Source organism: Semicossyphus pulcher, unplaced genomic scaffold (genome assembly GCF_022749685.1).
Source record: "Semicossyphus pulcher isolate SPU_LCO1_2020_fin unplaced genomic scaffold, fSemPul1.0.p SCAF_1, whole genome shotgun sequence".
Lineage (NCBI taxonomy): Eukaryota > Metazoa > Chordata > Actinopteri > Labriformes > Labridae > Semicossyphus > Semicossyphus pulcher.
This window is the reverse complement of record NW_027211603.1, coordinates 23351624-23371972: the sequence shown is the minus strand read 5'-3', so window position 1 is coordinate 23371972 and position 20349 is coordinate 23351624. Positions and strand designations below refer to the sequence as shown.

Genomic DNA, 20349 nt, shown 5'->3' with positions numbered 1-20349 from the left:
GTCCAACCGTGGAAATGGCGCTCAGTGTTTCAGGAGCCTGAAGTCAGGGGAAGCATCTTGTGCTGGTCAATCCGTTGAAACGCCCGAGGACTCTACGCATGACTTGTCTATTGAAAAGTAACGGATTATGAGAGAGAAGGGGAGGAATCGGGAGATTCGTCAAGAAAAAGGAAACATCCGTGGCTCTGATAAAGCCGTCAACATCGTGCAGGTAGTGAAACGTTGACGCTGGTAGCAGTTAGCGGCACATTGCATCACGTTTTCCTGCGTAGTTTGAAGAGCTAATGTGGCTTTTTTACTAAATTCGAGTTTGGTGGCTGAATTAACAAAAATATTTACAGGAAGAGCATGACTTGTCGCTGATGAATATCAACTGTATGGTGATGTTGCCTGTAGCTTCAAGCTAGTCTGTTTCAAACTGCCACACTACACTACAGTACGCCTGTATGTTCACATCCGACTTAAGCTAAAGCAACACTTTAAATCACCCTCAACAGCATCCTTACTAAAGTTAAATAGCCAGATTTAAGTAATTGTAAGACCTGTCGCATGATACTGACTATGTTAAAATACAGACGGTGTTTCTGCTTATTAGTCCTACAGTGTCTAAAAACTAACGTATATACTTAGCTAACGTCAACGCAGCTCGCGCTACAGCTGTGGTAGCGACAGTAGCAACGTACCTACTAGCTAGCTAGCCACCCTGACTGTTTTAACTACTAACTATCCGGGTGATTATACATAGTTTAGAGTAACATGTCATCAGCGTCGTAGGCAGTTTAAAGCAAATTATTGAACGCCAGACACAATGTGGGATACCTAACTGTTGCTATCCCCTAACGTCAATGCTTATCTATGTATGTAGCTAGGTTAGCTAGCTTGACGGTGAACTCAGATAAACTGTAATCCTGCATGACCTTGCAAGCTAACTGTGTAGCCTGCTAACGCACTGAGGAAAGTGTGCAAGGCAGCTTACAGTCATTTTTCAGCACTAAATAACATTCATATCGTTGTAATATTCGTTAGTTTGGTGTGTAAAATGTATCACATTGTACAAAGAAAGCGATCTTTGTTTGTTTACATCATGCCAAGCTAGCTCCACGCTAACGGCTACTGAGGCTAGTCTATGCTGTAGATATGCTAACGAACGAGCTAACTGTTGCCCGTTTACTGATGTTTAAATAGACATGACATGTTAATCCGTTCTCATTTGGTCAATAGTTACATTTGGAAGTTGTTATTAGTTGTAACAAGTAAATAGAGTTGCAAATTGTATGGGTTGTCACGCAAACTTTCCTAACACAGACACACGTGAGCGCTAGATGGTGAAGCCAGGGTTGTTATGTGAATCAGCCTGTTTGCTGTGGTGAAATCTTTGCCTTTGTCAGTAGTCTGTTACAGTGTGGGGACGCCTTTAGTTACGTACATTGGGGATGTTTAGTTGGTAATTGTTGGTATATGTCTACATGTTCCATTTCACGTCATGGCATGTGGCTGCGTAGTGACAGGCTGTTGCGCGGGAGTTCACTTGAATCCACTGTGCTTTCTATTCTGGTCGCAGAGGGCAGTATTGTGTCCAATTTTTTTGGCATACTGAAAATGAAAGGGACGATCCTATCCAGTTTGAGTTGGCCTTGAAAGTACCTCTGTGTCCAACATACTGCTGGGGATATTATCATCTTGTTGGAGCACTAGTGGAATAACAAACCCGAGGGACAGCATAAACATTCAAAGACTTTGGTCAATAATGGCAATAACAATACAAAAGTAGAACAAGAATAAGCAAATTTCTTTCAAAAACTATTTTTCTTTTGTTTTCATTTTCTACTTAATTTGTGAGATTCAGGTACACAGAACAGGCTACTTTTTTGGGCCTGTGTTGGTATAAACAGTTACAACGTTCAAGTATGCCTGTGAGGATTTCTGACCAAAGATGATGAAAAATGAATTATTATTTAGACAAATGCTTAAAAACAAAGTCACAAGGAAATTAACAGTGACATCTAATTCCACTGTCCTGTTAAGCTTTACTATTCATGTTGTCTGAGGTCTGTAATTATATCTTCTTTTTCCATTTAGGTTAACTTGAGAGAGATTTTTAAAAAGCCACTCAAGGGTTATTTGTCTAATGATTCGAATAGTGCTTTACTTCAGCTGTTTATCAGAACATGCTTTCACACCCACATCTGCAAACAGATGTGTAGCAGCAAGTCATGTGTTATTCCTGATTATAAAGCAAACCCAGGGTTGTAGCCCCCCTTGTCAGCATGTTTGCTGACAGCACACTTCCTGACAACTGGGGGTACAACTGTGGTTCGAAAGAAAGACCCCCTTTGTACTGTAAAACCCAGTTGAGCAGATAAAGTCTGGAGGGGATTTATGCAGTGGGGAGTTTAGAAGAAGTGTTTCCCTTGTTGTCATTATACTTACTGATGATTACTTAGTAAGAAGGTATGTAGGGTTGGTGCTATTTACAAAATACAGTGTTGGACCACACAACTTAATAAATGATTTTGAGGTTTTTTTAAGGATCTGTACGATAAGGCTAAATTGACTAATTGCTGTTTCTAACATGCTGCATGTTTTTGTTTATAAATACAGTGAACAATGCACGACCTGACCGCCCAAGTCACCAGCAGCCTGCTGCCTTTCCCAGCAGTTACTGTAGACGCTCTGGGGGAGGATGAGATCACCCTAGACTCTGTGCTTCATGGGAAGTTCACCGTTGGTAAGCCTCTTTTTTCTGAACAGTCATTCATCAATGATCTCTATAAACTGATATTTTCTGTCCTCCATCCTTAGATGCGGGAAAAATAAAGACATCGTAATTTTTAAAACTGATCAAACTAATTAAATACTTCTGTTGACTATAGTTTTTCTTATTTAAGTCTATTATCTTGGATTATTTTGTTGATACTTTCCAGGACATTTTAAACAGTTTAGTTTCAATCAAGTGATTTACGAAATATTTTATTCTCTGCTCTATTTTATCTCGCTAGAAAAATCACATCACTCATTCAACAATGTAATTATAAAACAGGCTTAAATAATTAACAAGGTTTAACAAAGCTCATACAGAGAAGAATATTAAATGACACTTAACTATCTTGCATTATAAGCTGATTACGTTTAAGCGTATTTACTGCAGGTCACTTGTTATCTCCTGAGCTGTGTAGTTCTTAAAAAGGGAACCCAGCTCAGTGATAATCCATGATCTTAACCCCCTCACCTTTAATTTTCTTGTCTGTGTGTGAAGGCCGCAGCGGGCTGGCCTGGCTGGCCTGTGGCCCTCAGCTGGAGGTTGTCCATGCAGTCACAGGAGAACGGCTGTCTGCCTACTGCTTCAGTGGTGGAGGAGAGCACCCACCCAGTGTCCTGGCTGCCAGGGACTTCAGCTGGCTCAAACGGTCAGAGCTTTGTCTCACTATCTCTTTGACACCCTATGATGTGGATTCTAATCAGTAAAAACAAACCAATAACTACTGTTCAAACTTGAAAATACTTGTAAATATCAAATGTTTATTTCTTTACTGTTGTGTTTTGCAGGTCTGGACTGCTGGTTGGCCTGGAGGAAGCAGAGGGCAGCGTGCTGTGTCTTTATGACTTGGGACTGTCGAGGGTGGTCAAAGCTGTGGTTATACCAGGCAGGGTGAGTTGGCGATGCACAGGGGACCCCTCAAACTGACCTAGACATATCTCAGCAAGTGTTAATATACACAAAAAATGAAATCAACACAGCACATACACACGTTTAAGCTTTCCCCTGATACAAAGATGGGCCTCCTTTTGAAAGAATCCTCTAAAAGAGTAGTTTGTAGTTCTAAAATACTGTTTACTTTCAACATCAGGTTTATTTTAAATAGTAGATTTAGCTTTCTTGCCTTACGATTAAACCTTATTTTTTCCTTTCAACCCTCTGTTGTCTAGATCACAGCGATTGAGCCGTTAGTGAGTTATGGCGGAGCAAGCACTTCGACCCAGCATCTTCACCAGAGTCTGCGCTGGTTCTTCGGTATTGCGGCCGTAGTAACAGACCTCGGCCATGTTTTGCTTGTGGACCTTTGTCTCGACGACCTGTCCTGCAGCCAAAGTGAACTGGAGGCTTCAGGTAAGGATACATTGGGTTTATATATCTTGTTTTTTCTGTCTCTTACAGACTCCTCTCATAAGTCCATTGTAGACCCCTTCCTCTTAGTGAAGTATTAAAGGATTAGCACACACTCTTTTGTTTCTCTGTCTCTAAACATCTCTCTTTTTATTTTTTCGTCTCTGCTCCCAGACCTGCAGGTAGTGACCAAATCTCCCTCAGAGATCCCGCGGCTTAGAGAAGTCAGCACCAGACAGGGCAGACATCTTTGTCTCCAGCTGAATGCTCCCAGCGGAGTCGGAGCCACAGCTCTGCAGTACATCTCCAGGACAAACCAGCTGGCAGTGGGATTTTCCGATGGATACTTACAGCTGTGGAATATGAAAGCTCTAAAGAAGGAGTGAGTCCTTAGATGACATTATACCTTCTAAAATAAGGCTAAAAGAGAGTACAAAGTAACTAATGTGATCTTTTACCACTGGTAGGTACATTTGAAATGTTCTTTGAATCCCTGTATGAGTATATATTTTTGTTTGATTTGTTCTTTTCATGTCTAGATACCACTCCCAGTTAGACGGTGGCAGGGTGCCTGTGCATGCCTTCACCTTCCAGGAGCCAGAAAACGACCCCAGGAACTGCTGCTACCTCTGGGCTGTCCAGTCTTCTCAGGACCTGTAAGTCATACCTGTAACAAGCACTCCATCGACGGAGAGCAGAGTTTATTTTTGTTTATTTCTTTTCCGAGCTCTTATTTTGTCTCCTCGTCTCACTCCCACACAGCGAGGGAGATATGGTCAGCCTCCGCCTGCTTCAGCTTGCCTTCAGTGAAAGGAAGTGTCTAGCTTCTGGGAAGATCCTCTACGAGGTCTGAAGAATATAAACTCACTTCATTTGAATTCATGTTTTTTTTGTTTTTTTTACCATGCTGGTCCTATGCAAGTCCTGTAGATTTACCTTCCTTTATTTGTTCTCCACCCTCTTTACATTTGCGTCACGCAGGGTCTGGAGTACTGTGAGGAGCGTTACAGTCAGGAGTTAAGTGGCCCAGCTTTCCCTCTCAGGGCCCAGGCCACCAACACCCGCCTGCTGAGTTGCCAGACCATCGAGAAGTTCAGACCCCACCCTGACAGGGATGACAGCTTGAACGAAGGTTAGCATTCTTCTTCTGACACTACCTTTGGGAGATACGAGTATGTAGGAAACGAATGAGTGCAGTTTTTTTTTTTTTTTTTTCAATCTAATTTGAATGCTTCCTGCTTTGACATTGCCAGTATAGTTTTGATAGAGAAATAGGTTCTTAAAGATGGCTATACCATTGTGTGTTTTGATTAAATCAGTTTCAAACTGACAAAGAAAAACAGTCCTACTCTTTGATTCTCTTATTCTGTACTACTTTTATTTTCTTAATGTCTGTACCCACACGTCTTTCCATTTTTAGTTGCATCTCCGGACACCAGTGTGTCTATCTTCAGCTGGCAAGTGAGGGCCTACGGTCAGGGAACTCCATCCACCTACATCGGGGTTTTTGACATCAACCGCTGGTACCACGCACAAATGCCAGACTCTTTAAGGTACAGTGGAGACGGATTTTGCAACTGGTTCAGACAATTTTTGGCCTCTTAATTTGAAAATAAAATGACCAACTTTCTATTTGGTTACATAATATTTTTATAGTATATTTCTTGACTAACCATGATTATACAGATTGCAGGTTTTAATGTGTTTATAACTGAGGGAATACATGAGACATGGGAAATTTGAAAAGTTATATATGCACAAAATGCAATATACAGTTTAATAACTGGTTTATCACACGAATGCAGAAAGCAAAGAGAGCCTATGTATGTGCATGAAATAACATAAGTTAAGCTTTTTTCCATGGCTTGCTTGTCAGTGCACATCTCAAGAAAAGACTTTGCAAAGGTTTTATTTATTCAAATGACTTTGCATTACCAGAGCAAAACAATGTCACAAATCAGCACAAGTAGACACAAAGTGATGTGGTTTGTCTTCTTTGGTTTGTCTTGATCTGTATTGGTGGTTTGACCCATCAGCAGCGGTGCAGGCATTTCAGTACATATCGTGTCCTCATTTGCCTCCTACCCACGTGTTATTTACTGTGGCTCTGCATTTCACTCACTGTTCTGTGTGTTTGTTGTTGTCATCAGAACGGGGGAGTCTCTGCAAAATTGTCCGTATCTGGCAGTTTGGTCTCTGGACCCTGTGGTGCAGATGGTGTCTCAGCACCTCCTCCTGGATGTGGTGGTGCACGAGCGCAGCCTGAGCAGAGGCCTGCCCTTCACCTGCCCCCCACCGGAACAGTACTTTAACCCCACAACATATAACTTTGGTAGGTGTAGAAACTTAATTTGTTTGTATGACATTTTACCACGTAATAATAGTTATAATATATTATAATGTTACCCTTTTCTGTTACAGATTCTACCTGTTTGCTCAACTCTGGAATCGTGCACTTAACCTGCTCTGGGTATCAGAAAGAGGTACGTTTTTTCTTCAGTTTTTCTTTCATTGCAAGGTTAAACCACAAAAATCTAAATCTAAATTCTGCTTATAAGCGATTGTGACTGAACATAAATGGAAAGATCTGTTTTTATCTCACTTTACTTGGATGTTATTCTGTAATATTCGGGCACAGCCTTTTTTTTGGTGTGTGATCTTGTGTTTGAATGTGCAAAAGTTGATTTTTCGCTACGGCAAAGCAAAATCTAGCATGTGAAATATTTTAAGATGATTTAAATAGAATGTAGGCCTCTATACACCTCACCAACACCTCATCATTATCATCAACACACAGACCCTGAGCTTTTTGAAGAAGGCTGCTCCATGTTCCAGTGACATCATCTCCACTAGCTACTCTCGATGCCTCATGTCCGGCCTCCTCTCATCTCGCCTGGCTGACACCCAGGCCTCCAGCCTCTCTCAGGTACACACACATGCACCACTTGTTCAAACAGACCCATAAACGTAGCTGTTTTTGATGCTTTTGTTCTTCATATATTAGTTCACATTAAAGATAATTTATTCAGACGTTTTGGTAGTAATTTGTAACTTGATGTTGGCCTTTAGGAAGAGCAGCTGGATGCCATCTTGTCCACAGCAGTAGAGACCAGCTCCTTGGGACTGATCACTGGCTGTATCAAGCAGTGGACTGCTGAAGGTGAGGAGTCGTTCTTGAAATACCACATTGCAGTCATGTTGGCATGTACAGTAGATGTGGAAGATGTGTGATTTATGTTGTAACACTCGATACAGATGGCACATTCAATCTTTGCTAATTGTCCCTGCATACGTGCCTCAGCTCTAAAGCGTGTAACTCTGTCTCTCCTAAACAGAACAACCAGGCTCCGCTCTGAACCTGCGCTACATCCTGGATTGGGCCTGGAACAAAGTGGTCCAGACCAAGGAGGAACTGGATGGCATCTGTATGTTTAATTTTAATTCTTTACTTGTTTTAAAACATATGTATTCTTTTTTATGTAAACTGTTGTTGGGCAGAGGTTCTTGTCTGATAATGTAGATCAGTGTGTTAACTTTTAAGCATTTTCAGGATCATAAAGACTCTAAAATGGACTTAAGTTTTGTGCTGTCATCTAAAGAGATCATGGATGTTGTGAAGTTGTCAACCATTTAACAGTCTAGCTACTCGGGGAGAGTGTACATTTGAATAGATAAGATCAGATATGTTTGCATAACGTGTTTACAAAGTAAATATAGCCTTATGGCTGACAAGTTTGAATGCACAGTATTATTAAACCGTACAGAGGACAGAGAAGTGTTCACATTGTTCATATGCTTTTATTTTAAATTATTGATGTTTTAAGCAACACATAAGAATCCTCCTGTTCTTCCCGATTTCTATGCTTTTAGGAAACACATTTATATACATGTTTTTTTTAATCTGTTTAATCTGTTTAATTTTTAGGTGCACCGCTGTTTGACAGCTCATCCAACTTCACAGACCCTCAGACCATGCAGCTGCTCCAGCACAGTCAGAGGCTGCTCAGTAACCTCAGCACCATCTTTCACTGTCTGCTGAGTGAAGCTCAGGAGCTCACGCAAAAAGGTGCTGCTCCAGCACAAATACAGTCACATTAACAAGCGTTATTTGGCAATCAAGAAGCTGATGGGTTGTTGTTTTGAGTTCTTTGTTGAAGTTGTGTTTATATTTTTTGTTTTGTGTAGGCCTGGTGGGTCTGATGAACAAGAACATGGTGTCCAGTCTGATTTCTAAGTACGCTCAGGTGGTGCTGTGGTTCTGTCGGACCGGTCTGCTGCCTGAAGGATCAGGTAAAGTGTTGCAGGCGTAAACATGATCTCAGAAACCCTATAAGCTATTTTTTAATACACAGTTCCTCAGATATGATGAGTTAACGAGTTGGGAGCAGGTTTTATGTCCTTAGGTCACTGACCCAAGTGACCTGAGTATATTTTTAAAGAAGAAGCCATGTGCAACGCAGAGTTTGGGGTACCATGTAGGGGGCGTCAATTTTTTGAAAATCACTGTGTTTAATTTTTTCTCTATCTTTCTGTGTTTGATTGTTTCTGCCTCCTCACACCAGACGATGACGCTCTGCAGATCTCCAGGCCTTTCTACACTCAATCAGTCATCAGCAACTATTACACTATACGCAGAGAGGAGCTCACCCGGCTGGCTAAGTGAGTAGTCTTTGCATGAAAGCTGAAACGTGTATTTTACTTGAGCGAGCAAGTGTATCCTTACACATAAAGTTTTAGTTACTTAATGACCACTAGTTGAGTCTATAAGATGTTAAAAACAACACATGTCCGTCCCAGTTATCACTTATTCAAAGATGGTGATGCCATGAGTTGATCTAATGCTGACACTCTCCTGTTGTTTTTCAGGGGTAAGTGGTGTGCAGACTGCTTGATGATTGACGGTTTGGTTGGCCAGTGTGGTGAACGCTTGACCAACCTGTGGAAGAGGGATGAGGGTGGGACAGGGCAATACCCCCCGCTTTCACTGCATGTAAGCATCAAACCTGTTCATTTATTTTCTGAATTCTTATTCATGCCCGAGTGAGTTTGCACCTGTGACTCGTACACTGTGTGAATAATTGTCTTTAACCTTTGATCCACAGGCCCTGTTGGACATTTATCTCCTGGACAACATCGATGAAGCTGCCAAACATGCAATCGTATCCTTAAAGCTGATAATGCTAAATGTCATATTCATGTCAGTGTTACGGGGATACAAAATCTTCAGCTCTGCAAATACAAATGTTTGAGCCTTGACCTGTTGTCCCAGGTGATTTACTTGTTGCTGGATGTCATGCAAGCCTTTCCCAACAAGGAGGGCGCATCAGTGGAGTTTTTCCCCACAGCTTTTGCCATCCCGATCGGACTGGTGAAACTGGTACAGGGCCTCTGGCTGCTGGACCACCATGACCACCAGGTACACAGCAGTTGACCCATGAGCTATCTTTAAATGCAGCTACTGCATCCTGTTTCGACACCTCTTCTTTCACTTTTTAACCCCCTTCTCTTCTCGATCAGAGTTCATTCGAGCTGCTCCTGCATCCAGCGGCCTCTCAGTGCCAGTTTGAGTGGCAGCACGAGCGAGTCCTGCAAGCCCTGATGTGCCAGGGTCAAAACTCAGTGGCATTACGATACTTCCACATCACAAAGCCCCCGATTTCCTCCACCGCCCAGGCCAAACTCTGCCTATCTGTTCTGCTACACAACAGGTACGTTGTAGAAGCTTTGAAACTATGAAACATGGACCTGAAAATTGCTTTTTTTTTCTAGCAACCCACATGTCTTATCTTGTCTTATTAACCAGCTTGTGTGCTGTGTTCTTCCAGGTGTCTCATAGAAGCGTGGTCCTTACTCCGGCAGCACTCCAGTCGTCTCAACATGGCTGAGCTGCTGGGCTTCCTGTATGAGAGCTGCCAGGAGCTGGGCCTTATCAAGGAGCTGCTTAAACTGCCCCTGGGCCTGGCTGAGCAGGTAGGAGAGACATCAGTGAATGCATGAGTAGATTGGTGAATACTAGCATTTTGAAAATGTGACTATAATCCGATGTGTAAAAACTCTCGGGTCTGTGTTTCAGGAATGTTTGGAGAAGTTCCTCCAGGGTACAGGGGGTCTCCAGAACAGAGAGCTGCTGATGGTTCATTACCTTCAACAGGCCAACTACATTCCTGCCCTACAGCTCAACCACAGCCTCAAACTGAACCTGGTGGTATGTTTGACACACACAAAGTATTACACTGATAAACGTCACATATCCAAACAAAACTGTGATCATTCAGAATTTGATGTCCTGAAGGTTAAGGGACCCAAATAGGAGAGCTCGTATATATTATATAGAGTGAAGATACGATTTCTAACCATTTTCTTTTGCTTTTTTGTTCCCAGAATGAGCGAGACCCAAAGCTCAAAGAGCGATCAAACACAAGGAACTCTATACTGGATCAGTACGGCAAAGTTTTGCCCAGAGTCCAGAGGAAGCTGGCGATGGAGAGAGCAAAGCCTTACCAGCATCCCTACGCCATCCACAGAGAAGGTAAAGAAGGGCTCCTCTTCACTTTATGTCCGGTACTATAACTCCAATGGTAACAATTGCTAACAGCTTGGAAAATAGATCAAAACGTTCATAGAAATTTCCCAAACCACACTGACAAAGATCATGTGCCGTACTAATTTTCTGTCAAAACATAGCTCTATATTACACACACTGCCCGTTCATCTGCTGCTGCATCTGTTTGACTTCAGAGTCTGCACTTTTAGTTTTAATTTAATACGAATAAAAGCTTAAAAACCATTATGAAATATAAATAACATATTCACTGTGTGCTCCAGTTTCTCGACCACAGCCGCTGTCGACCATTACCAAGCGCTCCTCCAGTGAGAAGGTGATGTCGAGGGCCGGCTTCATTAACAACGTCTTGACCAAGATCGAGGAGGTGTGGTTAGGAAAAGGAGCTACACCGGAGTCCTCCCCAGCCAGGAGGTATGCAGAAAATGTCCCTAAACTTCATCTCAGATGTTATTTTTTTCTTGGTTGCTTTATCTTACATTTTGTTTCTACCAGCCCCAGAGCTGCTGATGTTCAGAGCCCCAAGCCTTCCTCGGCTCTTCCTGACCCCTTCCTGGGAACGCCCATCACCATGACCTCCAAACGAAAGTCAAGGTAACAATAGTGGAACTCCTAACATTGTGTCCGTTTGTTGATATCACACTGTAAGCTCTCAGCATGTATTTGAATGCTAATATTTGTATTCCAAAGCTACATGTATGTTTAGACTCGATGCTAAAGCTTCCTCTTCTTCACTGTGACCCAGGCTGATGGACTTGGTGGTCCACCCCTCCTGTCAGACCCCTCGCCCTCTGCTCAGTCCTCCCAGACCTCCCAGCTCCTGGATTTCTCCAAAGAGCACCTGCAAGGCTCCTGAACTCAGCCTGCTGCAAACACCGCAGGTAGTCAAGGTGAGTAGACAGATGTGGTATTCTCATTTGTAATGAACAGTATTAGTATTCTGTTAGTTACACTTGTCATGTGTTTGGTCTCTCAGCGAGCTCGGGCCTTGGCTGCCTCCGGCCCTGTGTTCTCAGCCTTCACTCCACAGTCCATCCTGCGCAGCAGCCTGAGGCCCACACCCGTCGCTACTCCTTCTGCCTCTCCAGGACGCTCCATCACCCCCCCACCCCGCAGCAAAGAGAGTCGGATCACGTTCATCGAGGAGGAAGAATCTCCGGAACCAGAGAAGAGCATCCGATGGACCAATGGGGTAAGACCAAGAGTTGGATAGTAATGATGTGTTGACTCCTTGCAACATTTTAGACATTATATAATTTTCCAATACTGCATATTGTTTAAAGTCTGTAATAAATCCACAAATATCAACGGATCACTTTCGTCTTTAGCTGCTAAGGAATGTGTGCTTATTGGTGTTTATCAGCACACTTAACGTTTGCAGTGAAATGTGTCTCAAGTATCCTTTGGGCATGTTTTCCTCTCTAGATGGCAGCAGACAGTGAGATTAGCTTGCTGACCAGAGGCTCATTGCTATCCAAGGCCACACGTAAGACCTGGTCCTCACAGCCTGCTGAGGAGGAGGAGGAGGAGGAGGATGGAGACGAGGAAGAGCAACTTAATGTCAAGTTCTTGCCTCCAGAAGGCGGTATTTCCTCACCAGAGCTGAGATGCTTCGAGAGCAAGCTGTCCTCCATCAGTGAAGTGGCTGCAGAAACAAAACCATCAGAAGCAACACAAACACGACTCAGCCTCAGCTTTGACACCAGCCAGGCGTCTCTCCGTTCTACAGACACCACTCTGGAGTACTTTGATGCACCGCTCTCCACGGTGCAGGAAGGAGAGGATGGAGATGCTGCTACAGAGGAAGATGAAGAGGTTGTGACGATGAACATTAAAGGACTGAGTGAAGAGGAAGAACCGGAGGAAAAGCCCTCACCGATCACAGAGCAAACTCCTCCCCTGACATCAGAGGACCTAGAGAGGGAAGAGGTGGCTGAGGAAGAGGAGGAGGAGGAGGCGGCTGACGAGGAGGCTGTGAAGGAAAATGAAATATTAGAGGATGTGATGGAGATTGGTCCTGACCAGGAGGTTAAAACCGTTCAGATTGAGATTGGTCTTGACCACACTGTTCAGCTTGAAGCAGAAGACGAACAGGATGTTGAGTCAAGCAGCAAAGAAGAAGAAGATGCTGCAGCAGCTCTCGATCATGAGGACTTCTCATTACACAATCAAGGTAATTAATTAGCTAAACGTATTATTACACGTGGGCTGCTTCACACAGAACACCAAAATACAAACCCATAGCTTTGTCTGTTACTTGACATATTTTGTCCTTTTTATTAGTTTGTAACCAGGTAACTGAGAGCGCAGACTCTGCCCCCGAAGCCGAATGTCAGGATCAACCAGAGGTTACCACTGAGCATGACGTCCAGTCAGAAGCCACAGAGATCACTGAGCAGCTGAAACCATCTGAAGCTACTGAACCCTCATATGAACCTGAAGAGGATCTTGAGCCTTCAACAGGTTACTTCTTAAGTGATGCATTTATACTGTGAAAAGTTCTGAGATATCAGGGCTCAGGGCCTGTGTCCACTAATGGTGGTTTTTGTGTTATACAAACCGATGCAGTTCCAGGTGTAGAGCTGCTGCTAATACCGGGACACGAGTCCTTTACATTGTTTTTATATTTTCTTTGTAAAATCTCCTTGAATAAAAGCAAATACTAAGCATACAGGGCAATTTATAACAGTCTTAACGATCACTTCAGAGGGAAGCGGAAGTGCCGCCAGGCAGCTTTCGTATCTTAGCAACACTAAGCACCGGCTAGAAGCGCTCTGAAATTTAGGTCATGGGTGCTGCCAGCACAAAAAAACGCCCTTGGTGGACACAGGCCCTCAGTTTACTTTTCTGTTGCCTACAAAGGTAATTTGTACTGTAGGTGTTATGGTTTCCGTCATGTGGAAAAAGAATGGAGCTCATTGTGTATGTGTTGTTTTGCTGGCAGATCTGACTGAGTTTGTGCAGAGACATCTGTTTGGCAGCGATCTGTCCTCTCCGCTCACCCGCTCAGGAATCCACGACGGGTCACTGACCCAGACGACCTTCAACAGGTACGCTCCCCTTTCCGTTTACAGAAAAAGAAATCTCTTCACTTTTTTTTTTATTTATTTGAAAGTGCTCAAAATGTACATGTATTTATCTGAATCTGAGAGTTAAACAAAAATAATAACTACACCAAACACCACATGGTATTGGTATAAACGATCACCTTTTCTAGAGTCTTTCAACAACAGGATTTTTCCAGCGAGCCAGGAACCTTTTTAGGAAGTCATGCTGAGTTTACCTCCATTATTAGCCTGTAGGAGAACCACGTTATACGTCAATTTAAATGAAAATATTATTTAGGTCATAGTCCATATAAAATACTGGCAGGTTTGGCTGCTTATATGTTTTTGGCAGTTTAAATCAATTTGTCTCCTCTCTCTCAGTGAGTCACTATGTGAGGTTGAAGAGGCGGAGCCGACAGCTGCTGAAGTTCCCCCAGTGCTGACCAGCCAAAAATCGACTGCCTCTGTGACGTCCTCCGAGCCAACAGGCACAGACTCCCACTGTGAGGAAGACTACACGCATATTAACACTGCTGCTGTAACTGTTCAGGATCTGTTTTTTCTCACATGTCTGCACTTCTCTGCTTTTTCTTTTGTGTCTTCCAGCTGTTGTGAGCGTAAACGATAGTGAGGAGCTTTCTAGCCCTGTGTCTGAGGAAGAAGAATTAGAGGAGGAGTCTGATGCAGGAGAAGACGAAGAAGAGGAGGAGTCTGATCAGGAGGAGGAGGAAGAAGAAGAGGAGGAGGAGGAGGAGGACTCTGGTAGTGAGGTGGAGATCATTGAGGAGGTCCAGGGTAATGGGATGCTGCCACCCCTCCAACCCAGTTCGGTGTTTATACAGCAGGAACACACACACTTCCTGCCCAGTCTGTCCGAGCAGGAGGCTGCAGCGTTCTCTCTGATCACACCTGGAGAGGACATGAAGGTAACTAATGTAAAGTCACCTTGAGATCTATAATGTTTGATCAACTCAATTATGAGGAAATTAATAAACCCCAACAACAAATACTACTACTACATTTTAATAATACTACTACATGTATCCTTTACAGATGGTGGAGGAGGACTTGGAGGGGGAGGTGGTGATGGTGAGACTCGGGGCAGATGAAGGAGGCCTGGTGGCAGACGAGGAGGTAGATCAAGGATCATACATGGAGCTCAAACCCTCCACCACTCTCCTGGTCCCTCTGGAGCTGATGGCGGATCAGGACGGCCTGGTCGACAGCTCTCAGCTGGATCTTCCCGAGCTTCAGCCGACTGTCGTGCCGGATGACCCGGCGCCTGAATCTCACAGCGGCTTCTCTCTGATGCTGGACGTGGAGGAGGAGGGGGACAAAGATGCAGACACTCTGCCTGTGGAGAACGATCTGCATTTCTCCAACCCTCCCACTTCTACAGAAGTCGAGGCTTGCGAAGAACTTGTGGCCAAACCTGAGGTTATTCTTTTGGCCTCAGATGATCAGGATCCTGCTTCCCTGTCTGGAGGAGCTTCAGAGGAGGATCAGGAGAAAGAGGTGGAAGGCTCTGATGGAATTGAGGTTGAAGGAGAGTCAGAACCTGAAAAACCCACCTCAGAGGAGGACCAGAGGAAAGAGGTGGAAGGCTCTGATGGAACTGAAATTGATGGACTGACAGAGTCACAACCTGAAAAACCCTCTGACCAAACTGAGCTACAAACTGAATGCATCGAAGAAAACCACGAGGCAGGAGATCCTGAAGAACAGACGGAGGCAGAGGTGGTAACGTTGGCTGAAAATCACGAGCCTGAAGCTCTTTTGGACTCTGGGTCGTCTGCAGAGGAAGAACTCCCAGCAATTGTGGATGACAACGACACTACAGCAAAGACAGATGCTGCTGAGGAGGAGGAAGAGGAGGAAGAGGAAAAGGCCACACCAACCCCTGCTGAGGAGGAAGAGGAAAAGGACAAACCAACCCCTACAGAGGAGGAGATGGAAGAGGAGGAAAAGGACAAACCAATCCCTGCAGAGGAGGAGATGGAAGAGGAGGAAAACGACAAACCAATCCCTGCAGAGGAGGAGATAGAAGAGGAGGAAAAGGACAAACCAATCCCTGCAGAGGAGGAGATAGAAGAGGAGGAAAAGGACAAACCAATCCCTGCAGAGGAGGAGATGGAAGAGGACGAACCAACACCTGCAAAGGAGCAGGAAGAGCCTCTAGAAAACGGGCCTATAGTTATGGACACAGAGATTTCCCCCGGTGTAGATGCAGCGCCTGTTGTGGAGGAGGAGCAGCAGGATAACAAAGTGTCAGAAGAGAAAGAGAGTGAAGAAATCAAGACGGAAAAATCGCCTACAAAAAGAACGAGGGGAAGACCAAGAAAACATGTTAAGGAAGAGAAGTCTGTGAAGGAGGTTTTGAGCTCTGACAGCCAGCCGGAAGAACCAGCAGTGCCGGAGACCCCATCTTCTCAGAGGAAAAAGAAAGCTCCTTCCACCCCAACACGGAGGACCACAAGAGGAAGGATGGTGACCTTTATCTCCCCCTCCCCAGAGGAAGCAGAGGAGCCACAGGAGGAGGGCAAAGTAGAGGCTGTAGAATCAAGCACTCTGGTCCCTTCCTCTCCCAGTCGCACACCGAGAAAAAGCAAACAGAGCAAAGAAATCCAAGTGGAAGCGAGCACACCTCGAAGAAGTGCTCGCAAAGCTCAGCAGGTGCCTTCTAAAGATGAGGTTGAGGAGGTGGAGGCCATGGATAACAGCACCATCGTCGCATCAACCTCCAAAGCTTCCTCTCCAGGCAGACGGCGGGGTTCCCAGAGGGCCACTTCAACAAGGAGCCAGACTGTTAGTGAGGAGGTGTCTGCCGCCACAGAGGCTGAAGTCAAAGACGAGGAGGAACAAGAGGAGGAAGTCCCGGATAAGAAGGTTTCTCGACGATCCAGCGCCAAGACTGCCACACCGTCCAAACGCAGGACCACAACTCAGGGAAGCACTCCGAGGAGATCCAGCAGGAGGATACTGAGCAGCACTGAGGTTGTGGCGACACCGTTGGAGGTCTTGAAAGAAGAGAAGGAACAGGATGAGGTCTTTGCATCACCTTTGAAACACAACTCCAGGGCCACTCGACAGTCAGACCAGATCACCCTGAACGTCTACCCACAAGTAAGAATGCAAATGCATCTACTTTTCTTTTTGCTTTAGCTGGTTGTTGATGTTTAAAAAGGCTGTGTTTGAGTGTTTTTGTCTGCATCATTCATAGATCATCTTGTTCACCATCTTGTAATGTCGGCAGAGATTAAACCATTCATCTGATTTTGCTTTGACCTCCATCCATTTCCCATGCATGATCATTGATGACATTTGACAATCGCAGGTCAAACTGGTTCCTGTGTCACTTCCTCAGAGCGCGAGAAAGAACAGAGCGGAGACGATCACTGAGAATGCGAAAGAAAGTGAAGTTCTACTCGAGCCTGAACTCAATGCTTCTCGCACCAACTCCCATCGACCAACCAGAAGCAAACTCTGGGATCATCCTGAAGAGGACCTCCCCCTACTGGACTCCCCGCTGGAGGTGGACTCTGAAACCCCTGTCGCAGACGCCCTCATCAAGAGGCTGCAGGATGAGGAGGAGAAACAGGAAGGTGCGTATGAGGCTGCAAAGGGGCCGAACATATTAAAGAAGTAATAAATTAATAAATAAAAAAAGTAGTTCCTTGTTGTGGGTGGTATGCCACAGGTACTGCTAAGACAACCCCATAGTTTAAATGTGTGGACACTAACAAACATAGTTTTTTTTGATCTGATGACAGGAGGAGTGATCACAAAGATGGTGAGAACCACCAAGAGGAGCAGGAAGTCGTCAGTGGAGCAGAATCACTCGCTTCTTCCTGAACCCGAAGAGGACGACACCAGTCCAGGCGAGCACTCGTTCATCTACTCCCCCTCTAGAAGAAGAACAAGAGGTGAGCTAGCTGTATCTGTTTACAAGCACATTTGTCATCTGTGTATCAGCGGTGATTTTAACCCTGTGTTGTGTGTGTGTCGTGTCGGTGTGTCAGCAAGCAGAGCAGAGTCTCCGGGGCCGAGTGAGGAGTCTGCAGCGCCTGTAACTCGCAGCAGGAGAAGAGTTGTCAAAGATGCTTCTGACGCTCCTCATGTAAGTGCTTCTGCCCTGAGCAGCACAGTTGTGTATTTAACCAGAACATAATCAGACAGGTAATCCGTGAGCTCACTGTTTTTCTTGTGTTTATAAAAAGCAGGTTGTTGTTTCTGATTCTTTCTTCAAGTTCTAAAATGATCTTATGTGTTTAATATTTTGGTTGGTTCATTTAGATTTTCTTCATTGTGTATTAGTCTTTAGCAGCTGTGTGGAGCTTTGACAGAACATAAACCAAACCAGCTCTTCATTGCTCAGAAATGTCAGGAGGAATATCACAAGGATTGTAGCTTTAATTTGAAGTATTAGGAAAATGGTTTTGAGAGATACAATGAAGGGGTTAGATCATTTTAAATTAAACTATTTACATTCTTCTCTTTTTTGCCTTTTTCCAGGACGAAATTACTTCTGACGAAAACGTAGAAGTGGAGAAAGCAGCAGGTGCAAAGACCAGAAAAACAGGCAAACGAACAGCAAAGTAAGATCCTCACGCACCCCGAAAACTGATGATGCTACAAAGATCCTCTTAGTTTTTAGGATGATGGTCTAATAAATAAGGACAGACCATTGTCTGTATAAAAAGATTGATGACATGACAGCTCCCTAAAAGTGAAGCTAAAACATGTGAAGCGCCCCCTGCTGACTGGCTGCAGTATAGGTCATAAAGCCCGCCTCCTCCATGTTGAGCAGATGGGACATGAGTCAAACTATAAAATCAAAATACACATCAAACACATTTTTCAGTTTTCAGCATCATGATTTATCAAGAGCATATCACTACTATTTTCCCAAAAAAATTTTTGTTGACAATCACTCATGTTTTGTTTTCTCTCCACCCTCAGATCCAAAGCAGTGTCTGAGCCTCCTCCCACAGCACAGGTGGACCTGATCTCTCCTCTGCCCAGCCCGGCTGACCCACCCCTGCGGACACAGAGGAGAACAAAGGACGGAGAGGTTCCGACCTCGAGCATGAACCTGCGACGCAAACGCATAATGGACACAGTTTTCACCAAACCAGTCACACGGAGAAAGAAGCTCTGAAGAGGCCGACGGTGGTTTGAACCATTGAACCTCAGACAGCCAGCAGAGGACTCTGAACGAACTAGCGCTGCAGCTGTCCAATAAAAGTGTTTGCCTAAACTCACAACGGTTCTATTTCCTCAAACGCCTGGCAGTGCTGCGGTTGGCTTAGTTTGACTTCGCTGTAAGACGTTAAAATAACAACATGTAGGCATGAAGATATATTTTTGGGACAAACACACTCGGGGTGGAGAGCAGTGTGAGAGAGGACTATATTTTTAGAGTTTCACGTCCCGCTCTTACTAACTCGATATCGTCTATGTGGCCACTTAGTGTTTGACATTTCGCTCCTCCTAATCGGCTTAAGTCTCTGGATACAGAACGGCATAAGGGAAAGCTTCAAAGGGGACTTTTAGGAGCTGCCGTGGTTAAACCAGAGAGACTGAAGTGAACTCGCCTCTGATGAAGAGGTTTTATTTACATTCTCCTTTATTTTAAGTTTCTTTCTGTTTTGTTGCGGATGTTTACTTTTAAGAGTTTGAGGCCTGCTGTTTTTTCTATTTAAGAAGAAAAGCAACCAACCCAGTGGAGACGAGAGATTTCTACTGATAGATTTGTAAATAGTCTTTTGCAATGTTCCAAATAAAGTTAATAAATAAATGATACAAGAATAATGTTCATTTGAAGTTTTAAGTGTCTGGAATGCATTTGATCATCTTATCAGACTGCCTATGCCATAGTCTTAAACTTTCAGTGGATTGGGGGGGGGTTCTCTGTGACTGACACAGACCTGTACACTATTGCCATCAGATCTGACTGATTTTTGTATGACATTGGGATGTTGTATAGTGTGAATGAAACAAAAAAAAGACTTGCACATTGGTTTGGAGTTGGTATAATTCTTTTGGGAAATGTTAATAGGCTTGTTTAATTAAATTTATGGCGACTACCATCTGACAAATAGGCTATTTTCTGATGAATGTATGTAGAATGTCTTATTTTTGATGACTGCTCTTTGATAAATATGGTAAAGCTTGAATACGTCTGAGTGGTCTCAATTCACTTCTCTGTCTCTAGTGCGCATTTGATAGTTGGGTGGGGGGAAGTGACTGAACCACAAAGCCTCTTTCTTCCTTTGTCTGAGGTGTGCAGTGAACCACTACAAGGAGCTACAAGCCTTTAATCACCCTTCACATATAGCTCAGACCTCTTCCTGTGGGTGCCTCAGGTATCTGAGGAGCTTTAACAGCTTCCTGTTTAAATAGAGGCCTTTTAAATGTCACAGTCTGGTTGGTTTAAGACATGATGCTGTTAGGAAACAAACAAATGTTTGCTGTAAATGTGAAGCCACCCTGTATAAATTTGACTCCCAGTGTTTCCCAATGTCTCCTCAATAATTTATAGTGGTTGACGAGGTGAAAGTGAAACCGGCCTCTGCTCTGCTCCACTTCACTAACAGAACATCAGGGAGCAAAGAAATTGAAAGCATATTATATCT

General features: G+C 44.1%; 1 protein-coding gene across 2 annotated transcripts; it reads left to right on the top strand.

Moving 5' to 3' along the window:
• Positions 1-19: 19 nt before the first annotated feature.
• Positions 20-19890, top strand: ahctf1 (AT hook containing transcription factor 1). 2 transcript variants are annotated; one of them, XM_069681179.1, is made up of 40 exons: positions 20-211; positions 2602-2728; positions 3257-3407; positions 3547-3649; positions 3928-4108; positions 4280-4487; positions 4645-4761; positions 4868-4952; positions 5087-5237; positions 5526-5658; positions 6256-6437; positions 6527-6588; positions 6903-7031; positions 7175-7265; positions 7441-7530; positions 8031-8171; positions 8291-8395; positions 8668-8764; positions 8972-9095; positions 9208-9264; positions 9375-9521; positions 9623-9813; positions 9931-10075; positions 10179-10310; positions 10487-10634; positions 10931-11081; positions 11163-11261; positions 11413-11557; positions 11644-11859; positions 12093-12840; positions 12951-13130; positions 13612-13717; positions 14096-14217; positions 14321-14640; positions 14768-16837; positions 17049-17316; positions 17485-17637; positions 17734-17831; positions 18227-18309; positions 18674-19890. In XM_069681179.1, exons 2-40 carry the CDS (start codon positions 2608-2610, stop codon positions 18870-18872), a joined length of 8049 nt encoding a protein of 2682 aa, XP_069537280.1. In that variant the 5' UTR covers positions 20-211; positions 2602-2607; the 3' UTR covers positions 18873-19890. The 2 variants fall into 2 exon arrangements, with proteins under 2 accessions (XP_069537280.1, XP_069537220.1); XM_069681119.1 differs by lacking the exons at positions 20-211; positions 2602-2728; positions 3257-3407; positions 3547-3649; positions 3928-4108 and having other exon boundaries at positions 4386-4487; positions 17079-17316.
• Positions 19891-20349: the final 459 nt, after the last annotated feature.

Bases quoted from the DNA above. Each gene is read 5' to 3' on its own strand.
- ahctf1 (XM_069681179.1), top strand. From the start codon at position 2,608: ATGCACGACCTGACCGCCCAAGTCACCAGCAGCCTGCTGCCTTTCCCA. The intron at 9,096-9,207 runs GTAAGCATCAAA...TTTGATCCACAG, and splicing joins ACCCCCCGCTTTCACTGCAT to GCCCTGTTGGACATTTATCT. The intron at 18,310-18,673 runs GTAAGATCCTCA...CTCCACCCTCAG, and splicing joins ACAGGCAAACGAACAGCAAA to ATCCAAAGCAGTGTCTGAGC.